Source organism: Dasypus novemcinctus, chromosome 21 (assembly GCF_030445035.2).
Source record: "Dasypus novemcinctus isolate mDasNov1 chromosome 21, mDasNov1.1.hap2, whole genome shotgun sequence".
In the NCBI taxonomy this organism is placed as follows: Eukaryota; Metazoa; Chordata; class Mammalia; order Cingulata; family Dasypodidae; genus Dasypus; species Dasypus novemcinctus.
The window spans coordinates 85,373,714-85,393,747 of NC_080693.1; the positions used below are offsets into that span (position 1 = coordinate 85,373,714).

Consider the following 20,034-nt stretch of genomic DNA (forward strand, 5'->3'; position numbering starts at 1 on the left):
CATGCAGCTGCCACCGGTGCCCGCTCCATGCACGTGCTGGACGCCGAGGCCGAGGAGGACAGGACACGCCTGTGCGACGACCGTCTGGGGCTCCCGGGCCGCGAACTGCTGCTCCAGTAAGAGCCGGGGTGGGGGGCTGGGGCCGCCCCTCCCGGAGCCCCTGGGTGGTGGAGCGAGGGCAGCTCCCTGGCCAGAAGAGCAGATTTCAGGGCTTGGCGCGTCCAGGGTCCCCAGGGTCCTGTCGCGGTTTCTGCCCTGAGCTGGGGGGAGCCCGGCCGACTCCCCCGCCCTGCTGCTGGGGCTGAGGGCCCCTGAGGCTGAGCCTGGGCCCTCCCCGCCGCCCCCGAGCCCGGGCTCTCCTCCAGGTGTCCTCAGCCCCCGCCGGTTTTGCAGGGACAGCAAGGACCTGGTGGAGTTTGGCCGGATGCACCCCTCGAGTGGCTGCCCCGGGGAACTGGCCCCGCCCCTCATGATCCCCGGAGGCTCCTCCCTACAGGGCGGCCAGCTGGGGGGGGACCCAGCCGGGCACGCCCACCCCGCCCACCCACCCTGGCTGCCCCGCACCCGCAGCCCCTCCTTGTGGATGGGAGGGCACTCCTACGGTCAGTGCCCGGGGGGCGGGCGGGGGGCCAGGGCGCGGGGCCTCGGCAGGGGGGGGGCCGGCTCCCCCCACTCCCAGCCGGGCCGCGGGGGGAGGCCCGCAAGCGGGGGGGGGCGGGGCGGGAACGGGGCTCCCCGTCCCCGCTGCCCTGACCACCGTGCCCTCTGCTCTCCCCAGGCCTCGGGCACCCAGCTCTGCACCAGAACCTGCCCCCCGGCTTCCCCGCCTCCGTGCCCAGCTCCATGCCCTCCGTCTTCCCCCTCCCCCAGGACAGCCCCGCCCAGCTCGTCCTCCTGCCCTCGGAGCCCACCCCCCACGCCGCACCCCACGCGCTCGGTAAGGGGCCTCTGGGCCTGGGAGGGGGGATGGTGGAGGAGCTTGCGAGGGGGCGAATGGGGGCGGGGAGCCAGGCTGACCGCCCCTCCGGCCCCGCCCGCAGCGGACGTCATGGACCAGGCCTCGCTGTGGCCCCCCATGTACGGGGGCCGGGGCCCAGCGGCCCACATGCAGCACCCCGGGCAGCTCCCGGTCTACTCGCGCTCCCAGTTTCTGCGGCAGCAGGAGCTCTATGCCCTGCAGCAGCAGAATCAGCAGCAGCAGCGGGCAGCCCAGGCGCTGGAGCTGCAGCGGGCCGCCCAGTTCCAGGTACCGCGGCCCGGGCCCCCCGCGGGTCCCCAGCCCCTGCTCAGCCCCCGGCAGGCGGCCCTAGCCCAGTGGGGAGGGGGACACAGCGGCGCAGAGGGGACAGGGCCAGAGCCGGCCTGAGCTCTCCCCCTGCCCAACAGCGGAAGCCTGAGGACCCGGTCCCCGAGCTCCTGGAGCCCCTCCCCGAGAAGGGCCTGAAGCCCACCCCCAAGCCAGGTGCCTTACCCGCCAAGGGCGCCTGCCTACCCGCCGCAGCCGGCCCCGCCAGGCTGGCGCCCTGCTGCCACTCACCCACCCTGAAGCCCCCCGCCAGCTGCCCCACGCCACCGCCGCGGCCCAGCGCCCCATGCACTTTATCCGCCGGCGGCGCCCGCAGCCCGGGTCCCAGCACCAAGGGGCTCAGGACGGAGGACACGCGCGGGGGCGGCCAGCGGCCCAGAGGCAGCCCCAAGGCCGTGGAGCCAGGTGAGATGGTGCACCAAGGCCCCCCAGCCCCGGGGTGGGCAGAGCCGAATCGGGGCCTCGCCTGTCTTCCCGGGGGCCCCCTCCTCTTTCCTTCGGCCTCGCAGCCCTTCTGGGGAGGGGCCCCAGGGGAAGCCCTGGGGGGGCCCGTGTGGCAGTGGTGAGCCCGTGGGGACCCTGGCCACGCCGCGGGGCGAGGGGCCACTCGGCCTTTCTGGGGCAAGCGGACCCTGATGGCTGGGCTAGGGGAGAAGGGGGGCTGGGACCCCCACCCACGGGGCAGCCCTGGAGCTCCCTGGCCTCGGCCCTGCCGCCCGCCCGCTCCCCTACAGGCTCTTTAATTCCCTGAACCCGGCCGCGTGTTTACGCTGGAAACGGGCGCTGCAAATGTAAAACCAGGTCCGCCTTCGCAAGGGGACGAGCCAGCGGAGGTCGTGGGGTTTTTTGTGTTTTCCGTTTTCTCGGTTCTGTTTTTTTTTTATTGCCCTTAGTGGGGCGTGGTGCCCCCCCCCCGACAGGCAGGTGAGCCCCCCTCGAGCCTCACGGCCTTCCTTAGCATCCCTCTCCACTGTGGCCCCCAGGGCTGCACAGGAGCCGGGGGGCCGGCCAGGGGACCCTCCCTTCCCACCGGGCGTTCTGTGGACCAGGGGGTGTCCCTCTGGGGGGCCCCCGCCCGCCTCCCCCTCTGCTGACGCCACCCTACTTCCACAGACCTGCTTCCCCGACACCCGTGCCGTGCACCCGGCTCCAGCTTCTCTCGGCCCCTGCCCCCCATCGTGCACCCGACGGACCTCGTGGACCCCCACTCTATGCAAATCGCCACCCCCGGGACCTGGCCCGAGCCGCGGATGCTCCCACTCGGAGAGCCGCCTCCCCGCAGCCCCGTGCGCCTGGAGGCCGGCCTGGTGGCGGGGGCCGCAGAGACCCAGGACCTCACCACCACCCCCCATCCTACCGAGCGGGGACCCCCAGGGACAGCCGCGGGCCCCAGCCCACTCGAGGGGCTCCAAGAACTGCGCAGCAGGGCCCTCGTCGAGGGAGGGCGCCCCGAGGCCACCGGCCAGGCCGATTCTACTCAGGGAGGGCTGGACGAGGAGGGGACCGCGGAGGGCGAGCAGGGCCCCTGCCCGGGGGCTGCCCCCCAATCCCTGGACCAGCGGGCCCCCAGCCCGGGCGCCCTGGACGAGGACAAGGAGGGCGTGCAGCCGGGCCCCGCGGAGGCCGGGCCCGAGGAGGGCGCCGGGCAGGCCGTGCAGGAGCCTGGCCCCACGTCCTGGGCATGGCCGGGCCTGGACGCCCTCGTGGCCGTGGCCATCGATCTGGGGGACCTGCCCGGCCCCCCGCACGCTCCACCACCGGCCGCCCCAGGGCCCCCCGGCACCGGCCCCCCGCCCCGCAGCTCAGGGACTCACGGGATCGCCCTGCTGAGCGAGCTGGCTGACCTGGACGTCCAGCAACAGAGCGGCGAGCCCGGGCTGCCAGGTGAGGCCCGCCCCGGGCCCCCGGAGGGCTGCCCGCTGGCCCCTCGGCAGCAGGTGGCAGGGACAGAGCGCGGGGGGGGGGGGCCCGGGAGGAGCCAGGCCCGCACCTCACGGGGGCTTCAGGCCGCAAAGCGCTGGCGCCTGCGCGGGCGGCCTGGTGGGCACCCCTGGGTGCCCCGCGGAGGTCACCTGACTGAGGGCTCGTGTTGGTGAATGGGCGCCGTGAACTGCCAGGTTTCCAAAGCCCCTTCTCTCCCGGCCCTGGGCCTGGACCAGCTCCAGCACCATCGGTGGGGCGAACCCCCCCTGGAACCCTCCCTCCACCCCAGCACCCCAAGGGCCCCACGGTCCAGGCGCAGCTGGGGGCAGCAGGCCAGGCCACTGCCGCGAGGCTGCTTCGCGGCTCGTGGTGCCGGGGAGCTGGGGGAGGCTCCCTGGGGCAGGGGCGCTGGGGGAGCCCCTCCGGGGGCGGGGGTCCGCCAGCCGGGTCCTGCTCTGCTCTGCATCGGCGTTTGTAGAAAACACAGAACGAGGCCCTCACGGCTCACCCGCGTCTTCCCGTGCACGAGGCCCTTTGCGCAGGGCGGAGGGGCCCCCTGGGGGGAGAGGGTGGCCACCGCTGGGACCTGCCTGCCCTCTGGCTGCCCCCCGCCCGCCCCCTGCGCAGAGGGCGAGCCCAGCGCGTGGTGGCTGCCGGCGGTTGCCACTGTGCAGGGCTCACATTGACAAGGGAGTTGCAGGGACCCCGTGTGGCCCCCGGGGTGGGCTCCAGGCCGGCACAGCTGGCCCCAGGGTCTCCATTCCACCCCCAGCCCCCTCCTCCATCCCGGCACTGGCTGGCGTTGCGCAGAGGCGGCTCCTGAGCCTTGAGGAGACGGGCCCCGCTCTGGGGCAGTTTCCCTGGGGTGAATGGCAGAACTTAAGGGGAAGAGGAGGGCAAGGGCGAGCGCAGGGCGGCAGGGCCCAGCTAGCGCAGCGCCTCCACCGCCCTCCCTGGGGAAGCCCTGGACACCCTCCACCAGGCTGCCGCACCCGTGGGCTTGGGGGACCACGAGGGGTGGCCTTGGGGCGCAGGAGGTGAGCGAGGACCCCCGGGCTTGAGGATACGGCCGCCCCGTACCCCGGCCTCTGGCAGGAGTAGCTGCTCGGCCTCCGGCTCCCCAGCCCACCTCTCAGGAGACCCTGTGCCCTTGGCCCAGACCCTCGTCCAGAGGTTCAGGCCCGGGTCAGTCTGGGTGGTGCCTGCTGGGCCGCCCTGCCCTGCCGTGCCCTGGGCGCCTCCCGTTAGTGCTTGGGGAGTTAGACCAGCCCCTCGCAGGTGGGGTTTGCCTGGTGTCGCCTCACGTACGAGCCAGGTGCATGTCCCGCGCCCGCCAGCCGGCTAGCGACCTCGCCCGCCCCGGTCCAGGTGGGGTTCGCTCTGATGGCAATTCCGGGGGTGTCCCCAGCCTTCTCTGCTGTCAGGTCCCTCCTTTCCTTCATGGTTTGGTACTCTGAAATCCTGGGGCTTCCGGGTGGTGCCCCCGATGTCTAGGTCGGTGTGACTCGCAGGTGCACATTGGGTTTACGTGGCCACGCTCGGTCACAGTTGTCTTTCTGATGACCGCATTGGCCCCGGCGTGCCCAGTGAAGGCCCCTCGCCCTCAGAGCGTGCCCTTGCTTTCTCGCCCAAAAGGGGCTCCCTGCCCCAGGCCTGGCACTGGCATCTCTCCGGGAGCCCTGGCTCCTCGCGTGGAGAGTGGCTCTTAGAAGCCGGGGCCCGGGCTAGTGACGCGCTGCTGCCGGGCGCTGGTGGCCCCTCCAGCGTGCTGAGAACACGTCTTGGAAATCAGCGCTTGCCACAGGTGCTTCCACGGCCGGGGGGTGCAGGGGGCTGGAGGGGGGCAGCTTCTGTGGGGGCAGGGACTTTGTCCCCTGGGAAGGACCTGCCTGTACCCCAGGCCCCCCGGCCAGGTGTCCTCCAGCGAGGCCTGGCGCTCACTCCTCCACCTTCCCTGCCGCCATTGCCATGTCATAGGCAACGCGGTGGGTGGGTGGACAGGTGGAAAAACGGAAGGGGATGGATGGGTGACAGACAGGTGACTGGGTGAGTGGGTGGACAAAGGACAAGTAGAAGGGAGGGAGAGAGATGGATGGATGGTGGACAGGTGAGTGGGTAGCTGGTGGATGAACCAGGTAGAAGGATGGGTGGGTGGATGGATGGATGGAAGGGTGGACAGATAGCTGGTGGTCATAGCCCAGCCCCCAGAGCCTTCGGTGTCCGGTGCAGCCTGGTGGCGCGTGGCACGTGCAATTGGCGTACTGTCTGCCCCTGGGACTTGGCTCTGAGCCTGTGTGGGAGGCCTCTGTGTCCTCAGGGCAGGGCAGGAACGCGGGACCCCTGCCCCCGAGGCCCCCAGCACCCCAGAGAGAATGCCGCCTTCCCATGGCACCCTTGAAGCCAGACGGCCCCTGACCTGGGCAGGCGCCCCGGCAGTGCTGCTGGCAAGCAAGGGGCTCTGACTTGGTGGTCCGCGCCCCCTGCCTTACGGGCGGGGCGCACCTGCTCCAGCGCTCGTGCCCGCCCATGTCCCAGCCCACGGGATCTCGGGCTTGTGCCGAGATCGAGGCTGGCATCGCGAGCCTGGCCCCTCGGGGTGGGTGACAGGGACTGGGTGTGCCCCCACACGGACACGGGTGTTGACGCCCCTCTTCCGCTCCCCAGCAGAGGACATGCTGGCCTCCAACCTGCGGCGCCTCGCCACGCTGGCCACCGCCTGGTCCCTGGTGGAGGCCGCCGGCCTGGAGGGGGCCCCCGCCTCCACGCCGCCCCCCGCCGCCCCCCGCGGGGGCCCCCTGCTCACGCCCCGCATGCAGATCCTGCAGCGCAAGGACACATGGACGCCCCGAGCCAAGCCTGTGAGTGGAGGGCCTGCCACCACGCCGCCCGGCCCAGGTGGGGGGCCTCGGGCTCCCCAGGCCGGCTGTCCTCGCCACCCGGCGCCAGAGGGAGCACCTCGGGACTTCCTGTGTGCCCCTGCCCCCAGGTGTGCCCACTCAAGGCCGCCATCGACCGGCTGGACACGCAGGAGGTGGAGGTGCGCGTGCGGCTGGCGGAGCTGCAGCGGCGCTACAAGGAGAAGCAGCGGGAGCTGGCGCGTCTGCAGCGCAGGCACGACCGCGAGTACGGAGAAAAGGGGCGGCAGAGCTCAGGCCGGGGGCTGGGGGATACAGAGCCCCCGCCCCTCGGTTGCCAGAGCGCCCGGCGGCCACAGCCCCTGCCCACCACGGAGGGGTCCTCCCCGCATCCCGCCATGCCCGGCGCTGGGGAGATGGGGGCACGAGCTCCTCTGTGGGGTGGGGTGGGAGCTGGGATCTGGGGGGGCTCCCAGAGGCGGTGGCATTTACGGGGCCTGAAGGGGAGGCATTGGGCCAGGGGAGAACCAAGCCAAGGGGAGGGTGGAGATTGTTCCCTCAGGGGGTGGGGGGGTAGGGGGGCATCCAGGACGATGGGTGGGGGGGCGTGTCAGAGGAGCCTGTGGGTGCTGGGAGGCCTGCGGCTGCAGCAGGGGCAGTGAGAGCTGGCCTCGTGTGCAGGATGGTGGGGCGCGGGTGCAGGACCCCGGGCAGGCAGGGCGGCCGGGGTGGGGCGAGAACCCGACTGCCTTCCCTCGACCCCCAGGAGAGACGAGAGCTCGCGGAGCCCGGCGCGGCGAGGGCCCGGCCGGCCCAGGAAACGCAAGCACTCCAGCTCACTGCCCGCCCCACGCCCCGGGAGCCAGCCGGCCCGGGCGGAGGCCAAGAAAGCCAAGTGAGTGCCGGGTCGGGGGCCACCTCCCCGGCCCCCCCCCCCCCCGCTGCCGGGCCCGCTGGTGCTACCTCTCCCTGCGCCCAAGGCCCCATCGCCCCCGCCCAGAGCCCCGGGCCCCCTGCCCTTGGCACAGGGTCAGCACTTGGCAGCCCCGGGGGCTCTTTCCCTCCGGGACCCACTGGCCGGGGGCATCTGTACCGCCCCCCCCCGTACCCCCACAAGTGTGAGCGGCCGCGTGCAATAGCCGCGGTCACGCTGCGCTGCCGCCCACGTCCGCCAGCCCGACGCGAGTGCCCATTACGCGCCCGGCGCGCTCCCGGGCCTGGTGTAATTGTCCTTCTCGGCTACAAATTGCCTCTCCCGGCAGGGCCCTTTGCATAAATCCTCACTGCTCCTCAGGCGGGATTGGAGCGCGTGTGCGCCCCGCGCCAGTCCTGACGATTTGGTAATAATAGTTAAATCTGCACTAAATGATTCCTTCAATTAAGACAGAGGCAAAAAATTAATCTCGGAGCTTTATGTCACAAAACATTAGCGGATGCGGGGGGTGGGGGTGCGTCGGCCGCGGGCAGCGGAGGGCTCGCCAGCCCTCCCTCCACCCTGCCTGGGCGTCACCCGGCGGGGCCTCCCCGGGGCTCCATCCCGGCGGCCTTTCCAGGGAGCCCCACCCCGGAGGCAGTGTCGGCCCTCCGGCCTCACCCGAAGAAGCTGGCCTGGTGGGGCCACCCCAGCTGCCACTTGAGTCCCCAGCCACGGAGCTGTGTCCTTGTGCTTGTGTGATGCCCCCTCCCCTTTGCGTCCCCGTGGGCAGCAGGAGGCACCGACCCCAGGGCGAGGGTCTCTCACTTGGAAGGAAGAAGGGGGAAAGGGGCTGCCAAGCACGGGCTCTTCAGGGCGGGGGGGATGAAGAGGGGGTGTTTGAAAGATGAGGGAACAGGAAGGGCAGGTGCAACCCAGCTCCCCTGCCCACATGTGGCCAAGGACTGGCTGCCAATCTCCCCAAGCCTCAGTTTCCCCCTGGGACAAAGGGGATGGGCAGGCCAGTGCGGGGGGGACCAGGCAGGGTCTGGTTGGGGGGGTCAGGAGTCAGCAGCTGGGCCAGGGTGACGGCACCGTTCCACCCACGGCCCAGAGGAGACAGCCCACCTGTGGGGTGTGGGAAACTGAGGCAGGCCCCGTGGCTGCCAGGGCCCGTCTGGACGATGTGCAGCAGGGGTGCTGGTCACGGTTCCCTCCATGAGACCCAGGTCAGGCACAGGGACAGTGCCCCTGGGAGGGGCCTGCCTGGGTGGGGCAGCAGGAGAGGGCCTGGCGCTCAGCCCAATCTTTCCCCCCCGTCCTGTCCTGGCCGCGGGATGGGCCAGCTTCCCTGGCCTCATCTCCTCGACTCCCCACCCCGGCCCCCACCATGGGCCTCGCCTGAGCCCCCAGCTGCTTTCCTGGGGTTGCTGGACCCCAGGCCCCTCTGGGCTCACTGTGGGGCGTCCAGCAGGGTGGAAGGCTGGGGGGCAGATGGAAAAGAGACGCCCCCATTCCCCAGCACCGCTGAACAGGGTCTGGGGGGTGGCGGGGGTCCTGGGCTGCGGCGGGCAGTGGAGCGACAGGCAGCAAGTGGAGGGTGCTGGCTGGGAGGGCAGGTCCCGGAGGAGAAGAGCTCAGGCTCGGGTGCCCACCCAGCAGCTGTGTCTCCCCAGGAGCCTACCCTAGCGGCAGGCTTGACCCAAACAAAAGCAGGGCCCTCAGGGGGCAGGGGCGGGGAGCTGCTGGGCCCACGGTTGCCCCCTGCCCACCCACCGCCCCTCGCCCCTAGGGCCATGAGGAGCAGCCTGAGCCTGCTGTGTACCGAGCTGCGCGAGCGTGACGGGGAGCCCCCCGGGAAGCGGAGCAGACTGGAAAAGGGCGTCCACGGGGTGCTCCAGGCCACCTCTCCGGTGAGTTCCGCCGGCTGCCTCGCGCTCAGGGCTCAGGGCGGCACAGGGACTGGCAGGGCCGATGGCGACACTCGTGGTCACCCGGCCTGGGGTCCCCAGCCCCTCCCCTGCAGAACCGAGCGGGATGGGCAGTGGGGGGAGACTCGAGCGCAGGCCGGACGTCCACTTGGCCACCTTCAGAGCCCGGCATCGGCCGCGGGGGGCCCAGGGGCCAGCGTCAGCGGCCCTGCAAGTGCAGCCACTGCCCTCCCGTTGGCAGGAGAAGATGCGGAGCAAGAAGAGCGTCCCGCAGGGCGAGCTGGCCGCGGCGGCCCACAGGGTGGCCCAGCTTAAGCCCAAGGTCAACAGCAAGGTGCTGCCCGCCAGCCTCAGCCCCTTCGGGCGGAAGGAGGCCGCCCCGGGCGGGCGCATCCGGAAGAAGCTGTCCCGCGCCAAGAGCGCCACGGTGCCCGGGGCTGCCCGGCACCCACAGCCTGACGGCGATGGCGGCAGGGAGGCGCCCAAGTTTCCAGCCCAGCCCGGGGGCGCCGCCGGGCACGAGACAGGCAAGGCGGGGCCTGGGGGAGAGGGCGGGCAGGGCCGTGGCCAGCCCGGGTCGGGTCCTCGGGGGGAGGCTGTCCCGGGAGGCCCTCCAGCTGGGGCCACCTGGGGAAGGAGCGTGGGGTCTCTGGAGGCCCCCTTCCCAGAGCACACTAGATGCCCCAGCCCCCTGGGGGCCAGAGGGAAGGAAGGAGACCCCTACGTGCATCCTGGAAACAGGGGCTAAAAATAGCCCCTGCCGCCCAAGCCTCCCTTCCTGCAGCGACCCCACGGGGTTATCTGACCCCCCAGCAAACGCTGGTCCAAGAAACGGGAGCCTGGAAAAACAGCCGCTTCCTCCCCGAGCCCCTTCCCCCAGAGGCCTGCCTCCGCAGACAAAGGAGGGGGCTGGGGGGGCAGAGGAAGCAGGAAGCGGGAGGGTGCCCTGGGGCCGGGGACCCCCAGCGCTGCAGCCGTCCCCATTCAAAGCCGCACCCCGCATGGCGGCCCCTACACGGCCGGGGGTCAGTGGCCCAGCCCTGCCCCCACTGGGCGCCGCAGCGGTGCCAAGCCATCGGCCCCCCACCCCTCTCTCAGGCAGCAGCTATGACAGTGAGGACTGCGACGGTCTCTTGGGGGCAGAGGCGCCCCGCAAGGAGCCGGGACTGGTGCTGCACGCCGGGGCCGGTGCGGCCGTGCTGGGGCCCTCCCCGTCCTCTGTGGTCAAGATGGAGGCCAACCAGAAGGCCAAGAAGAAGAGGGAGAGGCAGGGGCTGCTAGGTAACCGCGGAGGCGGGCGGGGGCCGCCCAGGGGGCGGCGTGCACCCGGGACCCACGGTGATGCCCTCACCTCCCTCCCCAGGGGCTTGCCGCCTGCCCAGTCCCGAGCGCGGGGTCAAAGTCAAGAGGCCTTCCGCGAAGGCCAAGTCTGGCGCGGGGCTGGAGCAGGCCCCGGGGCGGAGGCCGCCCGGCACACGGGGCAAGAAGAAACCCAAGGGCAAGGCCAAGGGCGGCCTGCGGGCAGAACCGGGGGCCAGCAGGGACACTCTCCGCGGCCCCGCCCGGGCCTTCGCCCGCCACGAGGAGAGCGGCGCGCGCCTCAAGGCGGCTGCGCGCAGGAGCTCCGAGCTGCAGCCGGTCCTGCGGGTGAGGCTGGACGGGCGCCCCGGGGTTGGTGGGGTGGGGGTGAGAGGTGTTGGAGGGCCTCACCCCCCTTCCCTGCTGGCAGCCCCCCACGTACCCGGGCTCAGCGGTGGGGGTCCCCGGCTCCCCTGCACCCTCTCACCCCCCCCACCCCCCCACCCCCAGAAAAAGAATGGGGCTCTGTCCTTCACCCTGTCATCCCACAACACCAAGGCCATCCTGGGCAAGGTGAAAGCCAAGACGGTCGGCAAGCAGGTAGCGTGCCCCCCGCCCCGGGAGACCCCGGGCCAGCCTCTCTGCCCCCACCCCCAGCCTCTCCAAAGGGAGCTGACCCCTCTGGCCCGCCCAGGGCAAGGGCCGGGCGGTGAGCCGGCTGCTGGAGAGCTTTGCGGTGGAGGACGACTTTGAGTTTGACGACAACAGCAGCTTCTCGGAGGAGGACGAGGACGAGGAGGACGAGGAGGAGGAGGAGGAAGGGGAGGAGGCGGCCGGCGGCCCCCTGAGCGCCGAGCAGAGTGCTGCTCTGGGTGAGCAGGACGGAGGCCTGGGCGGGGGGCAGCGGGGTGGGCAGTGGGGTAGGGGGCCAGCAGCAGGGATGACGGTGACCGTCCCCTGCAGCCCGCGCCTGCACCATCCACAAGGAGGACCTGCAGGACGGCCTGCCCGTGCTCGTCCCCAAGGAGGACAGCCTGCTCTACGCCGGCAGCGTCAGGAGCCTGCAGCCCCCCGACATGTGAGGCCCGGGCGCGGGGCATGGGGCTCTCGGGTGGTGGGGCAGCCGGGCTGCAGGCGCCTCTCACGCTGCTCCCTGCGCCCCCAGCTACAGCATCGTGATTGAGGGCGACCGCGGCAACCGGCAGCGCATCTATTCCCTGGAGCAGCTGCTGCAAGAGGCGGTGAGGCCCCACCCATGCCACACTGGCCACGCCTGTGCCTGCCCCAGCCTCACCCACACCAGCCCTGGCCACGCCTGTGCCTGCCCCAGCCCCACCCACACCAGCCCTGGCCACGCCTGTGCCTGCCCCAGCCCCACCCACACCAGTCCTGGCCACGCCCATGCCTGCCCCAGCCCCACCCATGCCAGCCTTAGCCCCGCCCATGCTACCCTGGCCACGCCTGTGCCTGCCTTAGCCCCGCCCATGCTACCCTGGCCACGCCTGTGCCTGCCCCAGCCCCACCCACACCAGTCCTGGCCACGCCCATGCCAACCCTGGCCACACCCATGCCTGTACCGCCCACACCAGCCCTGGCCACGCCCACTCACTGGCAGCTGCCCCGCCCCCGTCCCGGGCAGGTCCTGGATGTCCAGCCCCAGTCCAGCCGGTACCTGCCGCCCGGCACACGGGTCTGCGCCTACTGGAGCCAGAAGTCCCGTTGCTTGTATCCCGGCAGCGTGGTCCGAGGTGAGGCTCCCTCAGAGGCCCCAGCAAGGCCATTGGGGACCCCAGCCCCCCGCTTCCCGGGCCGGCTCTGCCCACCCCTGCCTGTACTGGAGGCCCGAGGCTGGCAGAGGGAGCGCTGTGGAGAAGAGGGAGGGGCAGCCTCAGCCCCGGTCATGGTGGGATGGGGGAGGCCGCGCGGCCGAGGCAGGCGGGACCCGGCCCCAGGCCTGTGGGCTCGCGGACCACCCGCAGGGCCAGGTCCTCCTGAGCCCCAGGGCAGGGAGTGGGAAGCACATAGGCCCGACAGGCGCGGGGGGGCTCCAGCCGAGGGGGCTGCAGGGGCTGGGGGGTCTCCAGGGCTGAGCGTGGTCAGGGAGCAGGACTGTCCCCACGTTTTTTGTCATCGGGGGCGGCCCTGCCTCCCCACCTCGGGCGGACGGTGTCCCCCTGCCTCCGGCCGCCAGAACCCACCCCCAGGTGCGGCCTGGCGGCAGCCTCAGGCTCTGGCCACCCACAGGCAGCTCCAGCGACGAGGAGGACAGCCTGGAGTCGGTGCTCGTGGAGTTTGACGACGGGGACATGGGCCACATCGCCGTCTCCAACATCCGGCTGCTGCCCCCCGACTTCAAGATCCAGTGTGAGGGGGGGGGCGCAGGGGTCACGGGGGGACATGGGGGGGAGGGCATGGGGGCACGGGGGGAGGGGCACGGGGGCACACGGGGGAGGGGCACGTGGAGGGGAGAGGCACACGGGGGCATACAGGGGGACGGGCACGTGGGGGAGGGGCACGCGGGGGGAGGGGGGTGTGGGGGCACGCAGGGGGGCACGTGGGGGGTGGGGCCAGGCGCTCAGCGACCCCTGCCGTCCCCCCGCAGGCACCGAGCCCTCCCCGGCCCTGCTGGTGTCCAGCAGCTGCCGGAGAACCAAGAAAGCATCCGTCCAGGCGCCCCCGCCCGGCGAGGCCACCGCCCCCGGCCTGTCCCCCAAGGCCCACGACGGCCCCGAAGGCTTGAGGGCCCCTGGAAAGAAGCCGGCCGGCAGGGACAAGGCTGGTAAGGGTAGGGCCCCCCCAGGCGCGGATGGGACGGAGCCGGGCCAGCGGGCAGGGAGGCGCGGGGGGGTGAGCCGCTGACGCCCGCCCCCCCCGGCAGGCAAAGCCGACATCCTCACCTCAGGCGCCAAGTGCCCCACGGGGGCGGCGGACCCCTTCCTGGGCCGCCGGGGCGCCCCGCTGAGCTGGTCGGCGGTGGCGCAGAGCAGGCGGAAGGCGGCGGGCGCGCTGCAGGGCCTCTTCCCACTCAACGGCAGCGCCCGGCGGCTACGGGCGCGCGAGGCGCTCTTCCCCGGGCACGGCGCGGCGGCGCCCGTCTTCGGCAACGGCTTCCGCGCCGACTCCTTCAGCAGCCTGGCCAGCTCCTACGCGCCCTTCGGCGGCGGGCCCGGCTCGGGCCTACCCGGGGGCGCCCACAGGCTGCTGCGCGCCAAGAAGGCCGAGCGGGCGGAGGCGGAGAAGGGTGGGCGGCGGCGGGCGGGCGGCGAGTTCCTGGTCAAGCTGGACCACGAGGGCGTGACGTCCCCCAAGAACAAGGCCTGCAAGGCGCTGCTGGCGGGCGGCAAGGACTTCGCGCCCCGGCTGGGCCGACCCGCACCCGCGCCCGGCTATGCGCACCCGGCTCTCGGCGCCAAGGACAAGAAGGGGCGGGCGCCCGTGCCGCCGCTCCCCTCCGGGCTGGCGCTGCGCAGGTTCGCCAGCCAGGCCGAGTACCCGCTGCCGTGCGACAGCGACTGCCCCAGCTCCTACTCGGACGAGGACGGGCCCGCGCTGGCCGCCGGCGTGCCCTCGCGCTTCCTCACCCGCCTGTCGGTGTCCTCGTCCTCATCCGGCTCCTCCACCTCCTCGTCCTCGGGCTCCGTGTCCACCTCCAGCCTCTGCTCCTCGGACAACGAGGACTCGTCCTCCAGCTCGGACGACGAGGACCCGGCGCTGCTGCTGCGCACCTGCCTCACCCACCCGGTGCCCGCCCTGCTGGCCCAGCCGGAGGCTCTGCGTGCCAAGGGGGGCGGCCCACACGCGCACGCGCCGCGCTGCTTCCTCTCCAGGGCCGCGGTGGCCGGCGGGGGCGCGGGCCCCAGCGGCGGCAGAGCCAAACCCAGGCGCAAGGAGGCCGCGAGCTTCTCCAAAGCCAAAGAGCCCTCCCGGAGGCCGGCGGTGGACAGCCGGCCAAAGGTCTCGGCCTTCCTGCCCGCGCGGCAGCTCTGGAAGTGGTCGGGGCACCCCACGCAGGTGAGCCCCCCGCGCCGCCGCTCCCCTCACCTGCATTCCTTGGGCTCCTCTCTCTCCAGTTGTAACTGAAAGATAAAAAACAAGGGAAGGAGGGAGAAGCGGCTCTGACCAAGGGGCGCGAAGGGTTTCTCCCCGAGGCACGTCCCGTCCTGCTGGGTGCCATTTCACAGGAAGCGCGGCCCCCGGCCAGCCTCGGGGGCCCGGGCAGCACCCACTGCCTTTTTTTTTTTTAAGATTTATTTATTTATTTCTCTCCCTTCCCCCCCACCCCAGTTGTCTGTTCTCTGCGTCTATTTGCTGTGTGTTCTTCTTTGTCTGCTTCTGTTGTTGTCAGCGGCACGGGAATCTGTGTTTCTTTTGGTTGCGTCATCTTGCTGCATCAGCTCTCTGTGTGTGCAGCACCATTCCTGGGCAGGCTGCACTTTCTTTCACGCTGGGCGGCTCTCCTTACAGGGCACACTCCTTGCGCGTGGGGCTCCCCTACGCGGGGGACACCCCTACATGGCACGGCGCTCCATGCACACATCAGTACTGTGCATGGGCCAGCTCCACACGGGTCAAGGAGGCCCAGGGTTTGAACCACAGACCTCCCATGTGGTAGATGGACGCCCTAACCACTGGGCCAAGTCTGCTCCCCCCCCCACTGCCTTTCTTTCCCCGTGCCTCCGTGGGCTGCCTCCTGCTCTCGTCAACGACACCGCGGCGACCATCTCCTGCACGTGTCCCGGCGTCTCGAGAGTCCCTTCCGGCCTTGGCGTCCTGGCCGGGGCGGCCCCCTCTGGCAGGCGGGTGGCGCCCCGCATGGCCCGACCCCTACCCTCCGCCCGCGGGGCACGCACTCCCTCACTGCTGCCTGCCCGTCTGTCTCCGGCAGCGGCGGGGCGTCAAGGGCAAAGCCAGGAAGCTCTTCTACAAGGCCATTGTGCGGGGCAAGGAGACGCTGCGCGTCGGGGACTGCGCCGTCTTCCTGTCGGCCGGGCGGCCCAACCTGCCCTACATCGGCCGCATCGAGAGCCTGTGGGAGTCGTGGGCCAGCAACATGGTGGTGCGCGTCAAGTGGTTCTACCACCCCGAGGAGACCAAGCAGGGCAAGCGGCAGAGCGACGGGAAGGTGAGCCCCCGGCGCCCCCCGCGGCCTCCCCAGCGGGTGCCCCCAGCTTCCCAGGACGCGGGGTGGCTCCCAGCACAGCCTCCACCGCTGCACAGGCCTCCACCGCTCGCCGTTAAACCAGCCGTCAGGTCGCTCCGCAGGGTGCACCTAGCCCGGGGGACCCCCGAGGCTAACCCGAGCCGGCAAACACCCCCTCCCCGAGAGAAGCCACGTTTGTAGTCGGCGCAGGGGAGAGCCCCACGTGCACGGGAAACGCACCTCTTGCACAGAGGCCAGGAGGGAGTGGGCGGGCGCGGCCCCCCGCAGCCCCCTGGCCGACGCCCGGCGCCCTGCCCCCTGCCCCCGCAGAACGCCCTGTACCAGTCCTGCCACGAGGACGAGAACGACGTCCAGACCATCTCCCACAAGTGCCAGGTGGTGGGGCGGGAGCAGTACGAGCAGATGGCGCGGGGCCGGAAGGGCCACGACCGGCAGGACCTCTACTACCTGGCGGGGACCTATGACCCCGCCAGCGGGCGGCTGCTGACCCCGGACGGCGTGCCCATCCTCTGCTGAGCCCCGCGCCTGCCACCCCCGCCCCCCGGGCACGTCGGAGCGAATATGCAAACCTCCGCGGCGAGATTCAGGCTCTGCTACCGTTCTTTTCCCTGGAAAGAGAGAGGTCTTTGGCGTCGGAATCCAGTCCCACCCCGTCTGCTGTGAGGGGCCCGGTGGGTCCCCGGGGGCACCCCGTCGAGGCTGCGCTCGGCCACCGGCCAGCGGGTGCCCCCTCTGTTCCTGAGAGATGAGAATCCAAGCCATATTTTCCCCAGTACCTCCAACTCTCCCACCAGGGAAAGCAGAAATCAGGTGTTGCGTCTATTTATTTCTCTCTGTACATATTGTATTTCTTCGGGGAAGTTTTATGGGGGGGAAAGTAGAAAAGGTTTCTCCCCGGCTCACGCGTGGCGAGGGCGTGTGTGGGCATGTGCGCGGGCGTGTGCGTGTCGGGGTCTCTTTGCCAGTGCACTGTTGTCTCCGGCCCGGCCGAGAGCAGACCGGGCCGTCCGCGCGGGGGGCTGCGGGGGCCGCGCCGTCCCGTCGCCCTCGAGCTGGCTTCCTCTTCCTCCATCTCCTGGGACGAGTATTTGGGGGCCGTGAGGGTCCCAGGAGGAGAAAGGGTGGACAGGATGTGAAGCGACCCAAGCCCCTCTGGCCTGGGGGTGGCAGCGCCCTCTGGGCCTTACCTCTGAAACAAAACAAAAGTGAACATACCTTTTCAAAGTATTGCTAAGAAACGGTGGCGTTTTGATTTTTTCCCCCTGAAGAGTCCACGTTCTTTCTGGTTTCCGTTTCTGGGGCCAGCCTGTCCGGGGGAAGGGGGAGGGCTGCCCCGCCGTCCACACCCCTTCCTCACCTTTGCGGACCCCAGCTTTGGTTTCCAAGAGGAGGGGGAGCTGGCGACCCGGCCCCCGGGCTGGCCCAGGTGCCCCCCAATCCCCAGCACAGGCCACTGAGTACAGGGGCTGTGTGAGAACACCCGAGTCCCGCCGCCAGGTGCCGCCCAGGGCACCCCGGAGCCTTGCCAAGGCCGGGACGCGGGGCCCAACGGGGAGGGCTCCCCTCTGCCTCCCTCTTCCCTCTACCTCCCCCCTGGTCCCAGGCAGCTGGACGCCACCCGACCCCTCCGGGGGCTTCATGGCATCGGGGGTGTCCCAGGCCCTCGGCACCCCCCAGCGGAACTTGTCAGCCCTCCCCAACCCCGGGGTCGCCCGTGGCCCCCCACCTGACAGCCCCATTCCTTGGAGATGCCCTGGCCCCACAGGGGGCCGCTGCTCCTAGAAGGCCCCCTGCTGTGCCCCCAGGGCCCGAGGAAGCCACGGGGCAGGCAGCCACGCCCCCACCCAGGCCGTGCCCGGGCCAGGCGGGTGGCCCTGCCCTACCCCCCTCCTGCCCGGGGAGCACTGCCACGCTGCCCGCCCATCCCGGCACGAGGGCGGTGTTTCCCTCCTGGTGGCTCCGCGGGCACAGCCCCAAAGGAAGAAGGACGGCACGGGAGGAAGGCGGCGGCGCGGCAGCACGGGGCGGGCCGCGGGGCGCTGGAGTTAGAACCTGCAGCTGTTTTAAGCCCCGAGAGCCGAGGAGGGCGCGCGCCGGGGAAGGCCTTGCCGGGGTCTCTTTCTCCACCGCGCGCAGGGGTCCTTGAGCCGGCGTTTCCTTCTGCCTTTTCCTTCCTGTCTGCGTGCGTGGCTGGCGCGACCCTCCCCTCAGACCGTGGTGAAACGTGGCCGATGTGCGGTTACTGTAAATGTGTAAAGTAAGATGATGGTTGGAATTTTTTTTCAATGTAAACACTAAAAACAAACAAAAACAAAGGTTTTATGAGCAGCAAACTCTATGTAAAGGCATTTTAGTATTAAATTTTTTATTGATAACTTGCTGAAGAATAAATATATGAACTATTGTACAGGTCTTCGGCGGGCTGGACTCATAACTGGGCCCAGCTGTCCACCGGCAGGTCCCCCTGCGACAGCCAGAGCCCTCCAGTCCGGAGGGACCCTCCTCAGGTGTCGGCCAGGCCTCCCCACCTGCCCCCCACGTTAGCCTGAGCAGAGCTTCTGGGTGCTGAGCTCCAGTCCTAGAAAAGGAGCATGTGGCCAGAGTGGCTCTGGGCTGGGACCATGCTGTGGCTTTGAGACCCCTGCTCCCCGGGGGTGGGAGCCCCTTTCCCAGCGGGCCAGACAGCACGGCTGACCCTCCTGCACGAGCCTGACCCAGGCCACCGCCAGAGAGACGCACTCACCGCACCTCTGGGACGCAGGAAAAGGTCTAAGGGCTTGCGCGATCCACAGAGACCCGGGACGGGGGTGGCCCGGCCAGCTCTGTGGGGGACCCTGCCAAGCCCTGTCAGATGTGGAAAGTAGGGGTGGGGCCCCTGAGCAGGAGGGCTGGGCTGCCTGAAGCCAGGGCACACACCTGCTCAGAAACGGCCCTGACGAAGCAGTCCTCGCGCCTGGACTCAGCCATGCCTGCCGCTGGCCAGATCCCCGCGCCTCGGGGTGGCACGTCCAGGAGTCGACAGGTGAGCTGGGCCGGGGGTCTGGCCCTGAGCCCCCAGCACCCCGGCTGCTCAGTGAGGGGCACCCTGTTTCGCAGCTGCAGCAGGAGAGCTGGGGGAGGAGTGGGGGGGCGTTGTGCAGAAGCCTTGGGGGCCAGGCCAAGCGCTGGGGTGTGGCCTGGGGTGACCACTGGGGAAGGGGCTGGGTGGGCCGTGGCTGCTGGTTTAGAGGCCTCGGTAGGTGTGGAGGGGCTGGAGTGGGGCCCAGAAACCCCTCTGGGGGCTTGGGGAGCCAGTTACTTACTGGGACAGAAACCAGGAGGGGGCTGCGAAGAGGGGACTGTGCTCAGGAAACAGGCGGGAAAGACCCAGGCCAAGGTCAGCCGGCGCGGGGGCGGCGAGCAGGCCTGGCTGAGCCCTGGGCCCAGCTGAGGAGCTCCACGGGGGCAGTGGTGACGGGCGGCCACCAGCCTCGCCACCTGCCCCCATGTCCCACCGCTCCTGGGCTCTGCTCCCGCAGGCCAGGCCCCCCAGCTCCTCCTCCCTCCAGCTGACAGCTGCCCCCCACCTTCTCACCGAAGGCACCCCCGTACTTGGAGGAGGGGCCCGGTCCGCCTCGGCCAGGGAACCCCAAGGGTTAAAAATGCAAGACTAGACTTGCATCAAGACAAACGAGCCATTATGTGAAATGCTGAGGCAAGATAAATGATGGCACTGGGGAGGGAGATCAATAAAAGTGATGTTTTATCAGGTAGAAATGACGGCCGCCAGATCGCAATTCGTTTTTAATACCACCAGCCCATCAGGGGTGAGGGGATTTTAATTGTTCGTTCCCCCCACCGGGCCCCGGTGGCTGGGGGCTGGGCGGGGAGTGGGGCTCAGGCACCGGGAGGCCGGGGGGGCCGGGGAGAGGCTCAGAGGCCGCTTGGCCAGCGAGGGGCCGGGTGGGCCCAGGAACCCTGGGTGCGGGCCACTGGCCCTGAGTCCGTGTGGCTGTGAGCCACCGCGGTGGGGCCAGGAGGGCAGGGCACCGGTGCCACCCAGGCCCCCCGACCAGTGGCAGCAGCTCAGGCAGTGGACAGGGCCAACGCCCCCAGGAAGTGACCTTGAGAGGCCTGCCCCCCATCACCACCTCCTCAGGGGTCCTGGGTGCAGGCCAGCACCCCTCGCCAGCAGATGGGGCCCGTGGCCGCCTCCGCCCCTCCAGGCGCAGCCCCCTGAGCTCGCCCCGGGCCTCCTGCTCCGAGCGGGGACGGGGGCAGAGGCACTGACAGGCGAGCTTCAGGGACAGACGCGGTCGGAGCGTGGCCAGGGGGGTACTGAGGGGACAGGTCGAGCCCACCCGCCCCCCATGACGTGCAGACCGCGCCCTGGCCGCCCAGGGCGAGAGGTGGGCTCGCGCCGCAGCCAGCACCCATTCGTGGCCAGCCCCCCTCCAGCCGCCTCCCGAGCGGTCCAGGCCGCAGGACCCCCCCTCGCCCCCGCAGTGCTTCTCGGGCCCGTAAGCTGCCCCAGCCGCCGCCCCAGCCAGGGTCCCATGCCTTTGGGGGGGGCCCGTAGCATCACCGAGCGCCTCCAGGTGGCAGCCGCTCGGCTTCCTGCTGCCCCAGGGAGGGGTCCCTGGCACTCCCCAAAGCCACGGGGCCAG

The 20,034-nt window shown here is 70.9% G+C and overlaps 1 protein-coding gene across 1 annotated transcript in view; it reads left to right on the plus strand.

The window, feature by feature from the left end:
- The window catches only part of BAHCC1 (BAH domain and coiled-coil containing 1), a 48,632-nt gene extending 30,832 nt beyond the window's left edge, over positions 1-17,800 (plus strand). The window contains exons 5-27 of the mRNA XM_058284874.2: positions 8-116; positions 394-602; positions 779-937; positions 1,041-1,246; positions 1,387-1,711; positions 2,420-3,190; positions 5,894-6,087; positions 6,216-6,352; positions 6,851-6,979; positions 8,790-8,910; positions 9,170-9,455; positions 10,027-10,209; positions 10,292-10,575; positions 10,738-10,827; positions 10,922-11,099; positions 11,191-11,305; positions 11,393-11,468; positions 11,867-11,975; positions 12,472-12,591; positions 12,830-13,006; positions 13,106-14,238; positions 15,113-15,349; positions 15,698-17,800. Coding sequence (XP_058140857.1) covers positions 8-116; positions 394-602; positions 779-937; positions 1,041-1,246; positions 1,387-1,711; positions 2,420-3,190; positions 5,894-6,087; positions 6,216-6,352; positions 6,851-6,979; positions 8,790-8,910; positions 9,170-9,455; positions 10,027-10,209; positions 10,292-10,575; positions 10,738-10,827; positions 10,922-11,099; positions 11,191-11,305; positions 11,393-11,468; positions 11,867-11,975; positions 12,472-12,591; positions 12,830-13,006; positions 13,106-14,238; positions 15,113-15,349; positions 15,698-15,904 — 5,555 coding nt within the window. The 3' untranslated portion in view covers positions 15,905-17,800. The remainder of the gene's footprint in view (positions 1-7; positions 117-393; positions 603-778; positions 938-1,040; positions 1,247-1,386; positions 1,712-2,419; positions 3,191-5,893; positions 6,088-6,215; positions 6,353-6,850; positions 6,980-8,789; positions 8,911-9,169; positions 9,456-10,026; positions 10,210-10,291; positions 10,576-10,737; positions 10,828-10,921; positions 11,100-11,190; positions 11,306-11,392; positions 11,469-11,866; positions 11,976-12,471; positions 12,592-12,829; positions 13,007-13,105; positions 14,239-15,112; positions 15,350-15,697) is intronic.
- Positions 17,801-20,034: the final 2,234 nt, after the last annotated feature.